We start from the raw sequence: 22,878 nt of genomic DNA, 5'->3' as shown, positions 1-22,878 counted from the left end.
ACCGGGGGAAAGACTTTTTTAGACTTGTGTGTGTGTGTGTGTGTGTGTGTGTGTGTGTGTATAACTGTGTTTTTTTACATTTATAATAAATATTAATGTAAGTATAGACTTAAAATAATTAATTTTCTAATTATGAAACTTTTATTTTAATAATAATAATAATAATAAATTGTCATACATTTATTATTATTTTTTTATTATTGCAAAAATTCTGTTACTAAATGTAAAGATTTTTTGTGTGATATTTATGATTTATGATTATTGATTATTTTTAACATACTAATTTTTTATTGTATTATTATATTATTATTATAAAACTATAAATATACCATTTATCAATATATAAAGTAAGACATTTATAATAATAATTATTATTAGTAATAGTAGTATTGTTAATATTATTATCACAAATAAAAATATTTCTAATAATTTCTAATATTAATCATTTATTTATTTATTAATGACAGAAAAGTATAGTTAATTAATATAAATGTATAATTAATAATTCAAATATTGAAAGTTATTAAATTATAATAAATAAAGTACAAATATGAATTAAAAAAACACAAAATAAGTTTTTATTTATTGCAAATTAAAAATATCATGTAAGACTATACATAGTGTAGAAAAAAAATAATACAAAAATTTGTATTATAATAATAATAGTAATTATTATTATTATATTGAATTATTATTATTATTATTATTATTATTTAGTATTATTAGTATTATTAGTATTATTTCAAATTAAAAATATTATGTAAGAATGTATATATTTAAAAATATTTTAGTTTGTGTCTTGTAAATTTATAGTGTTTATATATAAAAAGTGTATAACAACAACAACAATAATAATAATAATAATTATTATTATTATTTTTATTATTATTATTATTAATATAAAACATCTCTATATATAATAAAACATTTAATATATTTGTTTTATAGAAATTACTATTATTATTATTATTATTATTATTATTATTATTATTATTATTATTATTATAAAAATGTAAAATATTATGTAAGAATATATATTTAAATTAAAATATTTTATAGTTTAAGTATGTTGGATATTTATTGTGTATATATAACATTTGTATTATTATTATTATTATTGAATTATTCATATTTTTATCAATTGAAAAAATCTATCTATATATTAAAGCATTTTATATTATATTTGTTTTATAGAAATTATGATTTACGATTATTTAATTTCTTATAGTAATCATATTTATTTATTTACGTATTTATTTATTTATTGATAAATGTGTAAGAATAAAAATGATCATTATTATTATTATCATTATAAATTCAGTTTTAAGTCATACATCTATTCTTAGAAATGCTGTGAAATACTTACACACAAATCAAATTAAATGTTTACGTTTTTACGTTTGAACACGTAATGCTAGCAGGAGTTATTTTGAGTGTGTCCTTCTATGTCCATTGCTCATAAACTTGTGCTGTGGGCGGGTTCAGTTTGCTTTTGTCCTTTCCAACAGCATATATTTTGAGTTCGAATAAAGATGCAGCCCCTTTTCTTTGGCTAATGAGCCGTTCAAGCGTGCAGCAGACAGAAGAACTGGTGGATTTCAGCCAAAACCAAGAGGATCGCCCGCTTCCTCTCGAGCCGAACCAGCGGCGGGAGGAGGATCAGCAGTGACTCGCTCCTGCTGCTGCAGCGGCTTCCGCCCACTCGCAGGTTTACCCCGCAGACTTCACACACTCACGTGTTACCGCGGTAAAACTCACATGAGCCGTGCGTGTGTGTAATTAGCAGAAGCAGAGCCGTTGCTCATTGTTGGGGTCACTAAGCTGAACTTTCATGCAGGAGCGGGATGCTTTTCAGAGGGCAACCGCAGCTCCCTTCCTTCTGTAGGCGAGAAATAAAATCTCTTATTTTTTTAAGAACTTGCTGGATCAGTACTGAAGTGTAAGACGTGCAGATTCTTGTTAGTGTGTAAGGACACATTAACCAGAATTCATCTGGTAACATGAGGATGTGTAGATTATGACAGAATTCTTTGTTTAAGCAAACAATTTGTCGATTGTAAGACTTGGTGTTTTTTTTTTAAATCTAGAATAAAGAAACACATTTATTTATTTATTTATTTCACTCAATAATATTTTCATTTATATATTCCTATGTAACTATATTTATTTTCGTTATTCATAAATCTCACTCAAAAAAAATTTATTTATATATTTAGACAAGTATTTATTTAGCTATTTATAAATCTCACTCATTCATTTTTATTATTTATGCAATTGTTATTTATTTATAAATAAATCTCAGTTTTTCTTCAAATGTTAATACATAACTATTTATTTAGTTATTTATAAATCTTACTCATTATTGTTTTTTTATTTTTATGTATTTGGATGTTGATTGATTATTTATTTATTTATTTATTTCACTCATTCATATTTTTGTTTATTTATTTGAATGTTATTTATTTATTTATAAATAGTTTTTTTATTTATATATTTAAACATAACTATTTATTTATAAATAAATCTCACTCAGTTTTTCTTTATATATTCATGTATAACTCATTATTGTTTTATTTTTTTATGTATTTGAATGTTGTTTATTTATTTATTTCACTCATTAATATTTTTATTTATATATTCATATATAACTATTTATTTTCGTTATTAATAAATGTCACTTAATCATGTTTTATTTTTATTTATTTATTTGAATGTTATTTATTTATTTATAGATCTCACTCAAGAAATTTTATTTATATATTTAGACAACTACTTATTCAGCTATTTATAAATCTCACTCATTAATGTTCTATTAGTTATGCATTTGAATGTTATCTATTTATAAACAATTCTCACTCAGTTTTACTTTATTTATATGTTCATACATAACTTTATTTAGGTATTTATAAATCTCACTCATTATTGTTTTTATGTATTTGAATGTTGTTTAGTTATTTATTTATTTCACTCAATAATATTTTTATTTATATATTTATACATAACTGTGTTTATTTTGGTTATTCAAAAGTTTTTTTTCTATTTCAGTGTTATTTATTTTTATTTATATATTTAGACATAACTATTTATTTAGTTATTTATAAATCTCATATGCATTTAAATGTTTTTTTATTTATAAATAAATCTCAGTTTTTGTATTTATAGATTTTACTAACTATTTTTTATTCAACTTAACTTTTTATTAAACTATTTATTCATGTATTTATATACGTATTTACATATTTTTTTAATTATGCATTTGAATGTTATTTGTTTATTTATAAATAAATAAATCTCACTCCTTTGTTATTTATAAATGAATACATAACTATTTATTTAATTATTTATAAATCTCACTCATTTTTTTTTTTTTTTAAATTATGCATTTGAATGTTATTTATTTATAAATAAATACATAAATCTCACTCATTTTATTTATAGATTATTTTATTTTTTAACTATTTTAGTTATTTATAAAATCTTACTTATAATTTTTTTTATTTATTTATAAATGCATAAACATCACTCAGTTTTTTATTTATAGATTCATATATTCAAATGTATTAAGTTATTTATAAAAATGTCATTCATTAATGTTTTATTTTTTAAATGTATTTTAATGTTATTTTATTTTATTTTATTTTATTTATAAATCTTACTCTGTTTTTTATTTATAGATTAAAACATAACTATTTATTAAGTTATTTATAAATCTCACTCATTAATATTTTATTTTTTATCTTTTTTTACAGTGTACATAAATTACCTCAGTCACACTTTCTCCAGGATGTAAAAATCTATTTATTTATTTTCTCCAGTATGTGGTCTAATCTCTGTTTTCAGGAGGTTGTTTCATATATAATTATGAGATGTCAAAACATAAATCAGTAAATAAAATGTTTTTTCTGCTGGTTTAATATGGCACCTGATTATTTCTTACTTATTTACTGCAACTTTTGTTAAACTTGCTCTTATATTTTACCCTCAAAAAATATTGTATATATAAAAAAATCACAAAAATAAAACTGTGAAAATATAACTGTGATTTTTCTAATAAAAATTTGTAAATTGTAAAAAAAAAAAAAAAAAAAGTTAAATTTAAAATGTATTTAAAAAGCATCAGGTTTTCAATGCAATAATATAATAATTCACCAAACTGATTTTTTCCCCCCCAAATTTATGAAAACTAAAGAAAACTTTTTAAAGACAGAAACCAAAAATAAAGTTTATTTAATAATCAGTTAATTAATCACATTTATTTACTTAACAAATTAATTGTAAGTTGTAAAAAGCACCAGGTTTGCAATGTTATTGTTTTTGCCGGGCTGCATAATTTGGCCAAAAATTGTGATTATATATCAATATAACTTTAAGTAAAATTTAAATTAAAATTAAAATGATACTATTAGTGATGCACCAAACTTTTTGAAAAAAAAAAATGTACCGAAAAAATTGTTTATTTTATTTAATAATCAGTTAATTAACCACATTTATTTAATAATCAGCTAATTAATTAATTTTATTTAATTAATAATCAACACTCAAAATGTAATTATGTTTTCACTCTAGTTCATTGTTGAAATATAAACATTAAATATTTCTGTAATGGTAAATTAATATTAGTGCTGTAATTTTACAGTGGTACTATAAAATATTTTTTGTTTTTATATATAACTTTTTATAATTATTTTACAGTACAGTAGTATTTTTAATTTATTATTTGATAATTTCACATTTTATTTTATATTTTTTTAAATAACCAGAATAATATTTTTATTCATATTGATTGGATGTATCGTCTAATCTCTGTTTCCTATATAATTATGAGATGTCAAAACATAAATCAGTAAATAGCAGTAAATAGTTTGCTGCTGGTTTAGTATGACACCAGATTATTACTCATTTATTTACTTATTTACTGCAACTTTTGTTAAATATAACTGAAAATATAACTGTGATTTTTCTAAAATAAATGTAAAAAAAAAAAAAATACATTTAAATAGCATCAGGATTTCAGTGCAATAATAATAATAATAATAATAATAATAATAATAATAATAATAATAATAATAATAATAATAATAATTCACAAAACTGATTTTTCCCCCCAAAATGTATGAAAACTAAAAGAAAACTTTTTTTAATTTAATAATCAGTTAATTAATCACATTAATTAACAAATAAATTTTTCAAATACAAACCAAGTTGTAAAAAGCACCAGGTTTGCAGTGTTTTTTTTTTTTTTTTTTTTTTTTTTTGTGGGACTGGCCAAAAATTGTGATTATATATATTTATATATATATATATATATATATATATATATATATATATATATATATATAAATCAGTAAACTTTAAATAAAATTACAATTAAATTGATACTATTAGTGATGCATCAAATTGAATTTTTTACCAAAACAAATTTTTTAGTATTTTTTTTTGTGTATATATAAAAAAATACATGCATTATTTATTTATTTACCATTTTTCCAAAGTGACTTATTTACAGAAGCCATCAGAAACCAACAAGAGTTTGTTTGTTTATTTATTTATTTATTTATTTATTTATTTATAACAGTAGTACAACTAGCGTATCGAACACATCGCACTTGTTTTAATTGCTTATTAGTGACATGAAAAGGCTTCTCTCAGCGTCTGGCTGACTCTCATTGTCTGTGGGGTCGTTCGCTCGTCTTTGGTGGTTGAAAGCGGTCCGGTGATCTGAAAGCTGGCGATTCTGGTCGGAGCAGACGCGGCGCGGCCCTCGGCTTTGATACGACATGCTTGGGTTAAATCGGGCTTCCAAAGGCAGCGAGGTCTTGATGCATGTTGCCATAGAAACTCTGGTGGAAAGGCTCCCTGTGTGTGACCGAAGCCAAAGGCGCCGGAGCTAATGAGGTTGCGAGAAAGGGCATCCAACATGGCGAGGAGCCTCGCGGAGGACAAGGTGACAACAATGACAGCAGCGGCTCTCCAGCGCGCCCGCGGCCCAGAGACGCTGACTCATCTGATTTAAAACCTCCTCCTTACAGCGCTTGCCTGCCTGCTAATAGCACAATGAAAATGCATTTCTCCGCATTCTGTCCAGGACCAAAGAGAGAGAGCTGCGTTGATTATCACAGATGTAGGTGGACTGATGCTTTTGGGGTGGCCTTGCTATTCTGTGATTTGAACAAACCTGCTGACCTTATGATTTCTTTTGATTTTTGGCAGGAGAGTTAGACAGTTTAGGAAAAAATATAATTTCAGTTTTTCTTTACAGTACAGTAGTATTTTTACAAAATATTTATATATTTATTATATATTTTCATTTATTAATAATCATAATAAAAATTATTATTATTATTATTTACTAGAAATTACATTGATCAAAAACAGTGCAAATTTAATCTCAATTGGAAAGTTTTTTTTGCATGATGCTTAATGTTTAATGTTTGAAAAAAAAAAAAAAATATATATATATATATATATATATATATGTTTCTCTTAAGACTTATAATGAAAAGTAATATAATAAATTATTTAGGTTTGTTTTCTCATTTAAATCAAATGTAAAAAATTTTTGAAATGTATTAAAAATAAGAAATTCATAAACAAATATGTATTACATATTATAAATACATAAATATATATATAGTTTTCTTTTAATTTTCATATTTTGGTAAAAAAAAATAAAGAATTATTATTATTTTTATTGCAAACCTTGTGCTTTTTACACTCACACTCAATTTTGCATATATATATATATATATATATATACATATATATATATATATACACTCACACTCAATTTTGCATATATATATATATATATATGTATATATGTGTGTGTGTGTGTGTGTGTGTGTGTGTGTGTGTGTGTGTGTGTGTGTGTGTGTGTGTGTGTATTATATATTTAAAATGCATTTTTCTGTGAGTGTAAAAAGGCAAAATATGAAAACTGAAGAAAAACTTTTTTTTGTCAGCCTCAGACTGACTCTCATTCTATTTTATATCATTGTATATTAAATCATTGTACAAATATATTTATTTATACATTTATTATAAATTTTAATGTATTAGTAATCTTAATAAAATTATTATTATTTACTAGAAATTAAATAGATCAAAAACAGTGCAAATAAAATCTCAATTGGAAATATTTTTTGCATGATGCTTAATGTTTAATGTTTAAAAAAAATACTTTATTACAATATTTTATAAATGTAATATATTATAAATAAAAAAATATTAATATATTTATGCATAACTAATTAGTTATTTATAAATCTTGTTTTATTTTATTTATGTATTTAAATCTTATTTATATATTATTAAAACAATAAAAAATAAAATTAAAAAAACAAAAAATATTTTATAAATATTAGATAATATACAATATTATATATATATATATATATATATATATATATATATATATATATATATATGCATAACTAATTATTTATAAATCTTTTTTATTTATGTATTCGAATGTTATTTATTTATTATTAAAATAAATAAATAAATAAATAAAATAAATAGTAGTAGTAGTAGTAGTAGTAATACAATAGTATACATTTTATGAAATTAAATATTAAACAAAAAAGAAAACAATACTGTTGCAGTATTTAAGTGAAAAAAACAACAACAATCTGCTGAAAACACTTGATCATGAGCTGCTTTGCATTCTGTAAAACACACATTCTATATATATTTACATAATTAAATCCCACTCTTTCTAATTTGATAATTGCAGTAAGCCATATCGTAATTTCAGTTTTATTTTGATTAGTTGTGCATCTCTAATTGATCAGCAATAAATCCTACAGACTTGCACTGAAGAGACCAGAAAATTAGTTTATATGGGTTTTGAAACTGAATAGTAGTAAGAAACCTTAGCAACCATCCAGAACATCTTAGCAACCCTGGCATCATAATACAGAGTTCCTCAGGGCCAAGCACCGCTCACATTTTCATCTAGCGTTGGTCTGGTTCTCTTAAAGAGCAGGTTTAAATGCTAGAGTGTAGGAAGTGTTGAGATGATGACATTAAGTGATAAATGTACAGGAGTATTGTTTTTATTAGAGTCAGCGCTGGATTCCTGAAGACAGAGAGAGGAGTGCAGAGGTCTGTAGCAGTAGCTGTAATATATGCAGGTGTGCAGATAAATCTAAATCCAATTTATTTTCCTCTCAGCAGGACCTTTCATTTTGCCCGGCCGCCTGCAGAGAATAAAAAACCTGATTTGCATGAAACAAGCTCACGTGAGACAATTACACATATGATACACTATCTGTATTTGAGAGTTTGAAGTGCGATTATTACAGCAAATGATGCAGATTATTACATATATACCATGCTTGATAGTTTACAGTTTGAAAATGAAGACAAAAATATTAGTCTTGTAATTTTACAGTTGTATTGTGAAATTAAATAAATAAATAAAAATCATAAGACCCTTAATTTTCATTAATATTTTCCAGTCATGTTGAATACTTTAAAATAGTGTGAATAAAAGCTAAATGAATACATATTAAGAATTTACATATCTTTACAAAACATCACTAAACATAATGTTACCAGAAGCACATATTATTATTATTTATTATTATTATTATTATTATTTATTTAAAATCCGATAGTTTTACAATAGTACAATATTTTTTATAGTACTATAGTATACTATTTTTAGAATATATTTATTATTTTATAATATACTTTAATTTATTGTGATTTATTTATTTGTAAATTAAAATTATAATTTTAAAAATTATAAATAAAAATAATAATTCAAAGATGATCATTATTACATATTAAAAATAATAATTAAAATTAAATAATTATAAGTTGTAATTTAATTGATAACTATTTTCTGTCCTACAAATGTAAACAAATATATATAGTTTATTTTACAGTACAGTAGTGTTTTTTTTACAAAATACTTATAATTTTATTCATACATTTATTATATATTTATATTTATTGATAATCATACAAATTATTTTATTATTGTTATTATTATTATTATTTAGAATACAATTTAATTACATTGAAAATTTAATTTAACTAAAAAACAATACATTAGAAATAATCAATATTACATTTAATATTTGAATTTAAAAATAATAAACATTATCATTATTACATATTAAAAATAATAATTAAAATCAGATAAATATAAAATTGTAATTTATTTGATAATAATAATAAAACTTATTTTTATAGCTGTCCTATAAATATATATTTTTTATTTTACAGTACAGTACAGTAGTATTATTACAAAATATTTATATATTTATTTAATAATTAAGAATAAGAATAAAAAAATCTTAATTATTATTCATATTTTGTAGTTAATAATTAAAATCAGATAAATATAAAATTGTAATTTATTTGATAATAATAATAAAACTTATTTTTATAGCTGTCCTATAAATATATATTTTTTATTTTACAGTACAGTACAGTAGTATTATTACAAAATATTTATATATTTATTTAATAATTAAGAATAAGAATAAAAAAATCTTAATTATTATTCATATTTTGTAGTAATATCAAATGAATCAAAAACAAACTTAAGTGGAAAGATACTATAGTGTTTTTGCATAATATTTCTAATTTTATTTAATATTTTGATTAAATAATCAGAACACCAAAAAAAAGAATAATTGCCATTTTTAAGTCTTTTTGAACGGATCGAAAGTAGTTTCAAGAATAGTTTCTTTTTCAACAAAAGATATTTTGTTGTTCTTGTTGTTTGTTTTTTACTTTTACTACTTGGATTTTGTTCGCTTCATGGTTACAGAAAGATGTTTAAGTTGGTTCTTGCAAAGTGTGAACACCAATTTTTTTTTGAACACCTAAAAGTTTTCACAAATTGTTTAACCCTAAAAAGATTTTTCAAGCTTTTTTGAAAATTATTTAAATTTACTATGCAAATGCTCTACTACAAAAATCACCTCAATCTTTCTAGAAAGGTTAATTCTTTCTTTTTTTGTCTACTCAAATCATCTGGTGCTTGCATGTTGAGTTTTTGCGCAAGAAATCATCATTAAAATTTGAAAAATTATACATGCAATATGTAAAAAAAGTAGATTACTGCACATTTTCATTCTGAGAAATAAAATGCATTGAAAGTAATCATTCAGTAAGTAGGCTATTTAGAGGCTTGATCTTTTTTTAGTGGCAATCTCTCTATCGCACACACGAGATCTGTCCGGCTGACACAGAACTCCCCTTTTAAAGAGTCAATTTAATATTCAATAACTGCATGTATTATTCATGTGCTATTCAGAGCTGGTGTCTGCAGTACACACAGCGGCTTTCACTAATGAACCTGTGTCGTCTGTCATGCTGTCGGAGGAAAGCGCTTTAAATAAAAGTCTAACAGTAGTCTGGCTGCAGGGGCCCCGGGGCCAAACCCAGTCATGAGTCATGAGGGATACAGGAAGATCCTGCTGGAAACAATCTCCTCACTCCTGAACTTCCATGGAATATGATCATAGACAAATACTATAATATATATTTTTTTCCATGCAAAACATTTAAAGGTTCCCTGTGTGTGTGTGTGTGTGTGTGTGTGTGTGTGTGTGTGTGTGTGTGTGTGTGTGTGTGTGTGTGTGTGTGTGTGTGTGTGTGTGTGTGTGTGTGTGTGTGTGTGTGTGTGTGTGTGTGTGTGTGAAAATAAAAGTTGGTTTAACTTTTTAATTAAAGAAATATCAATATTGTAATTTTACTGTTGTGATGTAAAAAAAGAATTTATTTATTTATTTATGTATTTTTACATTACATTTTACTTTGCAGTAAAAAATTTTAATAGTAACATTTCTTTAGTTTTTATTTAGTATTTTTGTGTTTTTTTGCAATAAAAAATATTTTTGTGTAATAATTTTTTTCCTAATATATTTATTTTTATGTAATGTAATTAATTTCATTTGTTTTAATTTTACAGTGAAATATTAATAATATTTCTTTTTTGTTTTGTTTTTTATTTTAATAGTATTTTGTTTTATGTAATAATTTATTATATATTTATTTTTTTCAATATAATTTAATAATGATAATAATAATAATAATAATAGTAATAATAATAATAATAATAATAATAAAAGCCGAATTTAAATATTTTTTTAAATACACAATACATTAATAGTATCTTTTATTTTGGTTTAATTTAGTATGTTTTATTTAGATTTAATTAATATTTTATTTTATGTATTTTATGTGTTTTATATGTTTTAGTTAATATGTTTAATTTAATAATAGTAATAATAATAATAGCCAAATTTAGATATTATTTTTCTAAAACGCACATTTTTTTTTTTTTTTTTTTTTTTTTTACAATGAAATATTACATTAATAGTGTCTCTTATTTTGGTTTTGGTTTTGTTTTATTTGTATTTTATTTTATGTAATAATTCGTTTTTATTTAATATATTTAATTTCATAATAATAAAAATAATAATAATAATAATTTATATATTATTTTTCTTAAACACAATGATTGTTTTTATTTTACAGTGAAATATTACATTAATGATATCTCTTATTTTGCTTTTATAGTGTTTTATTTTATTTTATATTAAATATTTTGTTACAGTTTGCTTTAATATTTTTAATTTAATATTTTTTATTTAATACAATTTAATAATAATAGCTAAATTTATATATATATATAAATTTAGCTATTATTATTAAAATACACCTTTGTTGTTATTTTACAGTAAAAAATTACATTAACAGTATCTCATACGTACATTAATAGTATCTTATTTTGGTTTTTATTTTATTAGTATTTTATTTATGTAATAGTTTGTTTTATTCAATATATTTGATTTAATATATTTATTGTATTTAATATTATATTGTTATTTAATTAATTACATTTATATTCAATATATTTATAATTGATTTAAAAATAATAATACAAATCATAATAAAAGCCAAATTTATATACATTTTGACCAAATTGTTCATCACTTTTTTGCATTTTAAAGCAGCAATCACAATTTTTATCAGGGAAAAAAATGCAATTAGATTCATGCAGCACTAGTTGCCAGGGTGTTGCTATGTGGTTGCTAAGTCCTATATTAGGTTTATTAATGTTTTTAATCTTCTTATAGTATATTTGGCATCTCCCCAGAACAGCTGTTTAGCTGAGTCATGATATTTTAAACTCCCATTAAATCACAGAGATTTATTTCATTTACAAATGCAGATTCTGTAGATACAAACAGTCTGAAGGACATTCAACTTATGCTTATAATTCACCAAAAATTGAACATTTGCTGAGAATTACTTCCCTTCAGGTTATCCAAGATGTAGATGAGTTTTCTTCATCAGATTTGGAGAAATGTAGCATTGTATCACTTGCTCACCAATGGAGGTGAATGGGTGCCGTCAGAATGAGAGTCAAAACAGCTGATAAAAACATCACGATATTCTGCAAAACAGCTCTAAACAGTGGATTTTGATGTGAGAGACAACAGGAGATGGACTTTTTTCACTGCAGGAAGCGATATTATGGAGTATGGACTTATTTTAGCAACGGTTTCAAGTTTAAAACGTCTTAACGATGGATGTATTTCTTACAAACACACAGCTTTTGGTTTCTCAAGATGTTAATTGATGGACTGTAGTGGTGTGAATTACTTGTGGATTATTGTGATGTTTTTATCAGCTGTTTGGACTCTCATACTGACGGCACCAATTCACATCCATTGGTGAGCAATTGGTGCAATGCTACATTTCTCCAAAACTGTTTTGATTTGTAACATTACATCACTGAGAAATGTAGCTGTACATCACTTGCTCGCCAATGGATGTACAGTAAATGGGTGCCAACAGAATGAGAGTCCAAACATCTTATAAGAACTTCACAATAATCCACAATACAGCTCTAAACAGTGAATTTTGGTGTGAGAGACAACAGGGGATGGACTTTTTTCACTCAAGGAAGCATTATTATGGAGAATGGACTTATTTTAGCAATGGTTAAAGTTAAAAAAGTTAAAAAAAAAACATCTTAACGATGGATGTATTTCTTACAAACATGCAGCATTTGTCTTCTCAAGATGTTAACAGATGGACTGGAGTGGTGTGGATTACTTGTGAATTATTGTGATGTTTTTATCAGCTGTTTGGACTCTCATTCTGACGGCACCCATTCACTTCCATTGGTGAGCAAGTGATGCGATGCTGCATTTCTCTAAATCTGATGAAGAAACAAACTCATCTACATCTTGGATGGCCTGAGGGTGAGCACATTTTCAGCAAATGCTATTTGAATTGCTGTATTTATGCTTTCAGAAAAATAAAAGTGAACATTGGATTCATTGATGTAGTGTATGTTGGGTTTGATGGTCCATTCAGTGTTTTCACATCTCTCCGACTGAATAAAATATTTATGAGTGTCATTTAGCAATGCTAGTTTGGAGCGAGACGTTGGTGGCGCTGATCAATCATTTGGCCCCTCAAGTGGCAAGAACACAATTGAAGCTGTAATATTACTCATTGAAGCGTCTGTGAAATTAGCGAAGTCTGCCGGAGCGCTGATGGATTTAGACTCGGTAATAGCGCTCTTTTCCTCTGGGTGTGTTGTAGGCTTATTGTTTTTGGTGAGTCACAGCTGAAAGTGATAAAACATTAGATTTTTCTTGATGAAAAACCATCAGGTGTCTTTTTCCATTTGTTCTTGGTGACGTGTTCATGTGTGCTTTGGGATTTCGTTCGTCCTCGTGCTAACATCCAGACGGGTTTGGCGGCGGGAGCGTTTTTACGCTTGATCATGTTTGTTCAATTTGTCTGATTAAATTTGTTGCTGTGGCATGGATCGCACTCACACATGAGATGCATTTCATGTTTATAACATTAATATCATTTTGTAGTTATTTTTGTGTTATAAAAAAAAATTATGTTCAATGTCTTGATCCTATGAAGTAAGTACAATAAAAGCAATAACAAATTACAATAAAAGGTGGATATCTGTCTATTTAAATACATTACATTTTTCTATTACTTTCATATGATAAAAATAATATTATAAAAAATATTAAATATAAAAAATAATATTATAATAATATATTATTATTATTATTATTATTATTATTATTATTATTATTATTATTATTATTATTATTATTATTATTATTTTGTATGTTAAAAAAGTCTTGTGTCCAATGTAAAGTCTGGATCCTGAAGTAATAAAAATATTTTAAAAAAGTAGAATTTATTAATTTATTTTGTTTTTCATTTTATTTAGTTTGATAAATAAAGTGGTGTAATAAATAGTAATAATAATAAAATACAATAAAATAAAAGTAAAATTAAGGTAGAATTTATGTATTTAATTAGATTATTATTATTTATTTCATTTTTAATTTTCAGTTCTATTTGTATGATAAAAACATTTGTTTCTACTATAAAATATGGGACCTGATGTAAGTTCAGTAAAAGCACATTATTTTAATACAATTTATTTTATTATTTATTTTATTTTCCTATTTCTTTTGTATGGTTAAAAAATCCAACATAAAATCTGGATACTGAAGTAAGCTCAAAAGCACAATATTTTAATGTAATTTTATGTATTTATTTGTTTGTTTGTTTATTTTTATTATTTTTTTGTATTTTATTTTGTATCTGTAAAAAAATATTGCATCCAACATGAAATCATGAAGTAAAATCACTAAAAGCACAGTATTTGTTTGGATTTATTATTATTATTATTATTATTATTATTATTATTAATTTATTTTATTAATTTAATTATTAATTTTTTTTAAATGTTTTCCTGTTCCTTTTGTATGATTACAAAAAAGTATTGTGTCCAACATAAAATCTGGGTCCTAAAGAAAGCTCAATAAAATCACTATTTTAACATGATTTAAATTAAATTTAATATATTTAATTTATTTTTAATTCATTTGTTTCTTTATTTGTTTATTAATATTATTATATTTTATTTTTTTCAGGTGCTTTTGTATAATGAAATCTTTGAATTTCAATAAAAAGCTACATTTTGGAAGAATACATTTTAATCTATTTTAATTTGTATATTTTAATTAAAATAAATATTTTTTTAAAATAAAAAAATAAATAATAAAATTATAATTATTTATAATTATTATAATAATTCATGTATCTAATCTTATATTATATTAACATAACATTTTTTCCATTTAAACATTTTTTTCCATTTGTTCTGTACTTTCACTTGATTTCGCTTCTTCTCTTCCAATCATCCAGCAGTGTTTTGGCGGTGGGAGTGTTTTTCAGGCTTGATTATATTTGTTGAAGCATTGGTTCTGCTGTGGCTCTCCACATCAGCGCTTGATTGGAGAGTCGTCGTGTTGGCTTTAATTATCCGGCGACAGCTGAGAGCCGAACTCACACCTGTTGCACAGCTGCATGAGCTGCTGACAGAAACACTTGTTGAGCGGCACCGCAGATGAAAGATATGCTCCAGAACCGGAGAGGCTCCCTACCTGAACAACACTTTCAGATACAGACGCAAAGGCTTTTTTGGCTGTAAATGGGCTCCACATTGCGGCTCATTGTGGCCAACAAACGCCCACTCAGACAGGAACAGAGCATCTGACCGACGCTCAAAACAACCAGACACAGATTTCATTTTTACAGACTAGGTTTATATGAAACAATTGGCATTGATATACCCAAGCCTGTTAATATATTTCATTTTGAGTTATTTTTGTATTTTTGAAAAAAGTTGGGTCTAATATAAAATCTGTGTCCTGAAGAAAATATAATAAAAGAAAAATTTAAGTAGAATCTATCCAGACAGTCCGTCTGTCTGTCTATATATCTATCTATTTTATATTTTTAATAATTAATATTTTATTTTAGCTGTATTTTTATCTATTTTTATTATTTATTTGTTTATCTGCTTATCTGTTTATCCATCTGTTATTTATTTATTTTATTGTATTATTATTGTTTTTTGTTTATTTTATTTTATTTAGTTGTTTTTGTGTGAGAAAATATTTTTGCATCCAATGTAAAATCTGGTTTCTAAAGTAATTTAAATAAAAGCTCTATTTATTTCTTTATTTGGGGAAAACAGTTGACTGTTAATTTCATTTAAAATTTTATTATTAGTATTTAATATTATTATTTATTTTTTTGTTTATTTATTTCAGCATTTTAATTATTTTATTTTAGCTCTATTTTTATTTATTTACATATTTTTCCACTGATAATTTCATTTAAAATTGGTAGATATTTATGTATTTATTCATTTACTTGTTTATTTATTTCTACATTTAATTAATATATATAGATTTACACATTAATCCATTGAGTTATCTATTTATCCAGCCATTTATTTTATTTATTTATTTATTGTTATTTTTTTGTGATATTGTTGCGTCCTATATGTCAAATTTGTGTTCTGAAATAATTTTAATATAAGCTTTCTTTCTTTCTTTCTTTCTTTCTTTCTTTCTTTCTTTCAAATGAGTTTTAATTTCATTAAAACAATTGGTAGATATTTATTTATTTGTTTCTACATTTTAATTTAATTTAATTTAATTTAATTTTATTTTATTTTAAAGCCAGTTTTCCATCTAGCTGTCTATTGTTTGATTATATTAATACATTTCATTTCATTGTAAAATGTTGGTCCTAAATTACAATAAAAAGTGTATATTTACTTCCTTTATTTATTAATTAATTTATTTATTTGAGGAAAACAATTCAGTGATTATTTCATTTAAAAACTTATAGATATTTATGTATGTATTTATTTATTTATTTGTTTATTTAAAAAAAAATATATTATTTTATTTTTATTTTAGCCCTATTTTTTATTTATTTTCTTTTTTATTTATTTAAATATTTATCTGCTGATAAATATATGAATAAATATATTTATCTATAGTTATCTGTTTATCCATTTGTCCACCCGCCCATCCAGCCTTAATTTATTTATTTTTGTGTGATTCATGCATGCATAAATGGTCCTTTTGCATGATTAAACAGCAGTGTATCCGATAAAGTTACTGTTACTGTTCAGCATCATTATAATCAGGTGTTAAGCAGCTCAGATGTAGTTTTCAATATACAGATAAAAGCGAGATCACAGCCGTCTTAAAGAGCCTTTCCAGGCTTATTCTGCCGTGTTTTATGGCGGCGAGGCTTCATTATGTTGGTTTTCCCTCAGGAAGCGAAGCTGCGGGAGCTGCTGGACGTGGGCAATCTGGTGGGACGGATAGAGAACCGGATGCTGACGGTGGTGACGGGACCCGACATGGTCAACATCCAGTACCTGAACTTCATGGCCTTCCAAGAAGACGTCGCTAAGGTGCTTCGCCACATCTGAGCATTTGATTAGATCAGCGGATTGTGGAGTGGCAGTGAGATATTTGAGCAGCATGAATTCTAGTCTGGATACTTGACCTGAATTGTTTTAATGAAAATGTGCTGTGATTGATACAGGAGTGGGCAGATGAGCTGTTCAGTCTGGCGTCTAACCTGCTCGCTCAGAACATGGGCCGCGAGTCCTGTCTGGAGAAAGTGTGAGTAACTCGTCTTTATATTTACTGTTCACACCTCAGTCATGTGACATGGCTTTATTAATAGTTTTTAAATGTGTTTATGAGTCATTGTCAGGAAACAATATTAGATTTAAAAGAAAATATGGTAACACTTTACTTAGCACTTTCATTAAAGCCTTTGTTTATAGTGCATTATTTATTATTTTAATTTTATCAATTGTTTTGTTTGTTTTTATGTATTTATTTGTCTAATTTGTCTAATCTTTTTATTATGTTCTATTATTTTATTTTAAAATACTTTCTTAAATTATTTTATTTTCTATTTTATGAACTAACCCTTTAAAACAGGCTAATTAATTTTATTAGAAAAACAAGTGTGCTATTTTCATTAAAAGAAAAACATAGAATTTTATTTTTTATTATTGTCTATTTTTATCTAATTATATTATATTATATTTATTATATTATATTATATTATATTATATTTTTAAGTTCTATTATTTTATTTTATTTATGTTTTATCCATATTTGTTTGTTATTTTATTTTATTTGTTTTCCTGTTTTATTTTTATTTATCTGTTTATTTTTATTATTTTATTTATTTTATTATTTTTTATAAATTTCTTTATTTATTTATACATCGTTTTGCATTGTCTATTTTTATCTAATTGTATTATATTATAAAGTATTATATAAGGTAAAGTGTTACTGAATATGCTTTTATAAATTAATTAGTACTTTTTTTCATTTATTATTATTATTAATTAATTTTATTTTTATTTATTTTTTACTTTTTTATGAACTAACCCTTTAACCTAAAGTGATTTCAAGAAAAGCTTGATTTATTTATTTATTTATTTATTTATTTATTTATTTATTTATTTATTTATTTATTTTCGAAAAACAACTGACTGTTAATTTCATTTAAAAATTGGTAGATATTTATGTATTTATTAATTTTTATTTACATATTTATCCACTGATATAAATAAATATATTTATCTATAATGATCTATTTATCCATTTATTTATTTACTTATTGTTATTTTTTTTGTGATTAAAAAAAGAGTTGTATCCGATGTACAATATGGGTTTTGAAGTAATTTTAATATAAGATTTATTTATTTATTTATTTGAGAAAATCAATTGAGTGTTCATTTCATTTTAAAAATGATGATATTTACTTATTTATACATTTATTTTATTTTTTAAAAACTTTTTTATAAACTAACCCTCTAAAACTGGCCAGTTAATTTTAATAGAAATACAAGCGTGCTATTTTCATTTAAATAAAAATTTTGAATGACATTTTTTATTATTTCTGTTTTTATCTAATTATGTTATATTATAATGTATTGTATATAAAGTAAAGTGTTACGGAATATGCTTTTATAAATTAATTAGTACATTTTTATATACATTTATTGTTATTTATCTCATTATATTATATTATATTATATTTTTATAAAGTTTTAAAAAATATTTTAATCAATTTTACTCTTATATCTGTGTATTTTACATCATTAAATAATTAAGCAATTTTAATAAAAGCAAAAATAAGGTAGAATTTTTGTATGTGTGTGTATGCATATATTTATTTGCTTATTTATTTGTTTTTATATAAACTGTATATAGCATATACATTTCATATTTTGTTTATTTTTGTATGATAAAAAGGTTTTGTGTCCAGTGTAAAAGTTACTTAATTATTTATTTATTTATTTTAATTTATTTTTTAAGTCTCATTATTTATATAGATTTATTTTTTTGTTAATCATTTTTATAATTTTGTCTAGTTTTGTCTAAAACTGTTAAATTAAAATTTTTATAAATGTGACCCTGGACCACAAAACCAGTCATAAGGTTAAATTTTACAAAACTGAGATATATACAATAAATAAGCTTTCTATTGATGTATGGTTTGTTAGGATAGGACAATATTTGGCCGAGATACATCTATTTGAAAATCTGGAATCTAAGGGTGCAAAAAAATCTAAATACTGAGAAAATCACCTTTAAAGTTGTCCAAATTAGGTTCTTAACAATGCATATTACTAATCAAAAATTGCATTTTGATAGGTTTACAGTAGGAATTTTACAAAACATCTTAATGTAACATGATCTTTACTTAATTTCCTAATGATTTTTGACATAAAAGAAAAATCAATAATTTTGACCCATACAATGTATTTTTGGCTATTGCTACAAATATACCCCAGCAACAGACTGGTTTTGTGGTCCAGGGTCACACATGTATTAAAATAAGAATGAATAAACAGATCAAATATATAAATGCATAAGGATAGAAACTGAAAAACAAAACAGATAAAATAAACAAATAAAAAACAGAAAAAGAAATAAATAGAAAAATTTGACAAATAAAAAATAAAAACATAATGATTAAAATAAATCAAAATTATGAACAAATAAAAAATAAGTTTATAAATAAACAAAAAAACTGATAAAATAAACAAATAAACAAAATAGACCTAAATGAAATAAATAAATTAAAATAAATAAATAAGGAAAAATACTAAAAATAAATAAAATATGATCTATCTATCTAAACACAATCAGTAAGTCAAAGTAGACACAGTTTCCTGAGAATGACTGATGTAATTTTTCTGTGACATTATTTTATCACCAGTTTCACGAGACTGAAGCTCCAGACGAATCAAGAAGGTCGAATCCCTGTGAAAAAGTAAGACACATCCGTCTCCATCTCGTGTCTCACGTGATAAATGAGATCATGATCAGATTTGATTCTAATGTCTAATGTTTGGCTGTGTTTCTGCAGCATATTCCGCATGTTCTCGGCGGACCGGAAGCGTGTGGAGACGGCGCTGGAGAGCTGCAATCTTCCATCCGGCCGGGTGAGCATATGTTCGTCTAATCGCTCCAGAATCCCGCTGGCAGACAGGAAGGCCGCACGTTTCCACAGGAAGTCATTTTGGGGGTTTTTACCAAAAAACGTGTGCATTTTCACTCCCAGGATCAAGTGGAGTCTGTTTGTTTGCTTATTTTACGGCAAATCTAAAGGGCTGAACGTTTTCAGATTTTCAAAATCTGCAATGTTAAAAGGCATCGAGAGGGAGAAAGTGTACAACTAATAAAAAAATATGTTATTCTGTCTGGCCTTCAACTTCGGACTCACTCACAATGTTTTTTTTTTTCTTCAGTTTTTGTTTATTTATTTTTCTACTTTTATTTATCTGTTTGTTTAGTTATTCATATTTTTTTATTTATCTATTAATGTTTGGCCATTTTATTTTAATTATGTTTATTTTCTTATCTATTTGTACATGTTTTTATCAGTTTTTTTATCTGTTTATTAGTCTGTATGTATTTATTTTCATTTATATTTATTTTTATTTCTCTGTTATTTGTATCTGTAATTTTATTTATTAATACTTTTATTTATCTGTATATTGTTATGTTTAATTTTATTTTAATGTTTTTTGTTTATTTATACACTTATTTGTTTTGTATCTTTTTATTTGTTTATTTCTATCTGTTATTTTATTAGTTCATAATTTTATATATTTATTTATTTTAATTATGTTTTTATCAGTTTTTTTATTTGTCTAACTAATCTATTTTTTTTTGCTTTGTTTTATTTTTTGTTTCTATCCTTGTTTATTTTATCTATTTATTTATTCTTATTTTTATTATATTTTTATACATTTATTTATTCATTGTTCTTTATTTAACAATGATATATATTTTTTTAGTTATATCCTTATTTATTTATTTAGACATTTGATCTGTTTATTTATTCGTATTTTTATAAATTTATTTATTTATTCATTGTTTTATATTTAACTGTTTTTATCTATTGTTTATTTTTATTTATCTGTTTAATTTGATTCTTTTATTTTTTCTGTTTCTATCTTTATTTATAAATTTGATCTGTTTATTTATTTTTATTTTTATACATTTATTTGTTTATTCACTGTTTTTTATTTAACTGTTTTTATATGTTTATTTATTTATCTATTTTATATTTTTATTTATCTGTTTATTTATTTCTATCCTTATTTATTTATACATTTTATCTGTTTATTTATTTTTTATTTTTATACATTTATTTATTTATTTATTGTTTTTTATTTAACCGTTTTTATTTATTTATTTATTTTTCTAATTTATCTGTTATATATTTATTTTTATTTATCTGTTTGTTTATTTATTTATGTTGTGTTATTTTTTGTTTTTTTTTTATTTATCTGTTTAATTTTATTATTTAATTTTTTTATGCTTCAATCCTTATTTATTTATACATTTTATCTGTTTTTTTTGTATTTTTATACATTTATTTATTTATTTGTTGTTGTTGTTTTTTTTTTTTTATTTAACCATTTTTATTTATTTATTTTTCTAATTTATCTGTTATATATTTATTTTTATTTATCTGTTTGTTTATTTATTTTTTGTTGTTTATTTATTTTTTTATTTATCTGTTTAATTTTATTATTTAATTTTTTTATGTTTCAATCCTTATTTATTTATACATTTTATCTGTTTTTTTTTTGTATTTTTATACATTTATTTATTTATTTGTTGTTTTTTATTTAACCGTTTTTATTTATTTATTTATTTTTCTAATTTATCTGTTATATATTTATTTTTATTTATCTGTTTGTTTATTTATTTTTTGTTTTTTATTTATTTATCTGTTTAATTTTATTATTAAATTTTTTTATGCTTCAATCCTTATTTATTTATACATTTTATCTGTTTTTTTTGGTATTTTTATACATTTATTTATTTATTTGTTGTTTTTTTATTTAACCATTTTTATTTATTTATTTCTCTAATTTATCTGTTATATATTTATTTTTATTTATCTGTTTGTTTGTTTATTTTTTGTTGTTTATTTATATATATATTTTTAATTTATAAAAAAAAATATATATATATGCTTTTTCACTCTCGGCATCAAGGGGAGAGTCTAAAGAGTCTATTTGTTTGCTTTATCGCTTGACAGCAGACCTAAAGGTTGAACACAGAGATTTTCAAAATCCATAACGTTAAAAGGCCTCGAGAGACTCGGTCGGGAGGAAGTGTGTATCTAATGAGAAATCATCACGATGTTGTCCTCGTCTCTGACTCACTCCCATTCACGTCCTTTCATCTGTGTTTGCTGCTTTTATATTTTGACCAACAAAGCATTAATGAGCCGCGGGCGCTGGATGCTTTGAATGTTTGCTGCGGGAGATGAGCATCTGAAAGCGTGCGGACGACTCTGACTAATGTTCGCTCGCTGACAGCTTTCTCTGTTATTGGGATTGACGTAACAAACGATCAATCTGTCGTCAGGCGAACTTAAAATGAGCTCATTCATTTTGAGGCCAGCTGAAATATTTTATTTTTTACTCATATG

The 22,878-nt window shown here is 23.8% G+C and overlaps 1 protein-coding gene across 1 annotated transcript in view; it reads left to right on the top strand.

Annotated features, from left to right (window-relative positions):
- plcb1 (phospholipase C beta 1) overlaps positions 1–22,878 on the top strand; it is a 79,653-nt gene that overhangs the window by 30,972 nt on the left and 25,803 nt on the right. The window contains exons 3-6 of the mRNA XM_073827514.1: positions 17,162–17,302; positions 17,437–17,516; positions 20,143–20,196; positions 20,293–20,368. Of these exons, the coding sequence (XP_073683615.1) occupies positions 17,162–17,302; positions 17,437–17,516; positions 20,143–20,196; positions 20,293–20,368 (351 nt within the window). The remainder of the gene's footprint in view (positions 1–17,161; positions 17,303–17,436; positions 17,517–20,142; positions 20,197–20,292; positions 20,369–22,878) is intronic.

This window comes from Garra rufa, chromosome 21 (genome assembly GCF_049309525.1).
Source record: "Garra rufa chromosome 21, GarRuf1.0, whole genome shotgun sequence".
Classification (NCBI taxonomy): domain Eukaryota; kingdom Metazoa; phylum Chordata; class Actinopteri; order Cypriniformes; family Cyprinidae; genus Garra; species Garra rufa.
Note: the sequence above shows the minus strand (reverse complement) of the source record. Positions and strands in the feature narration are given on the sequence as shown.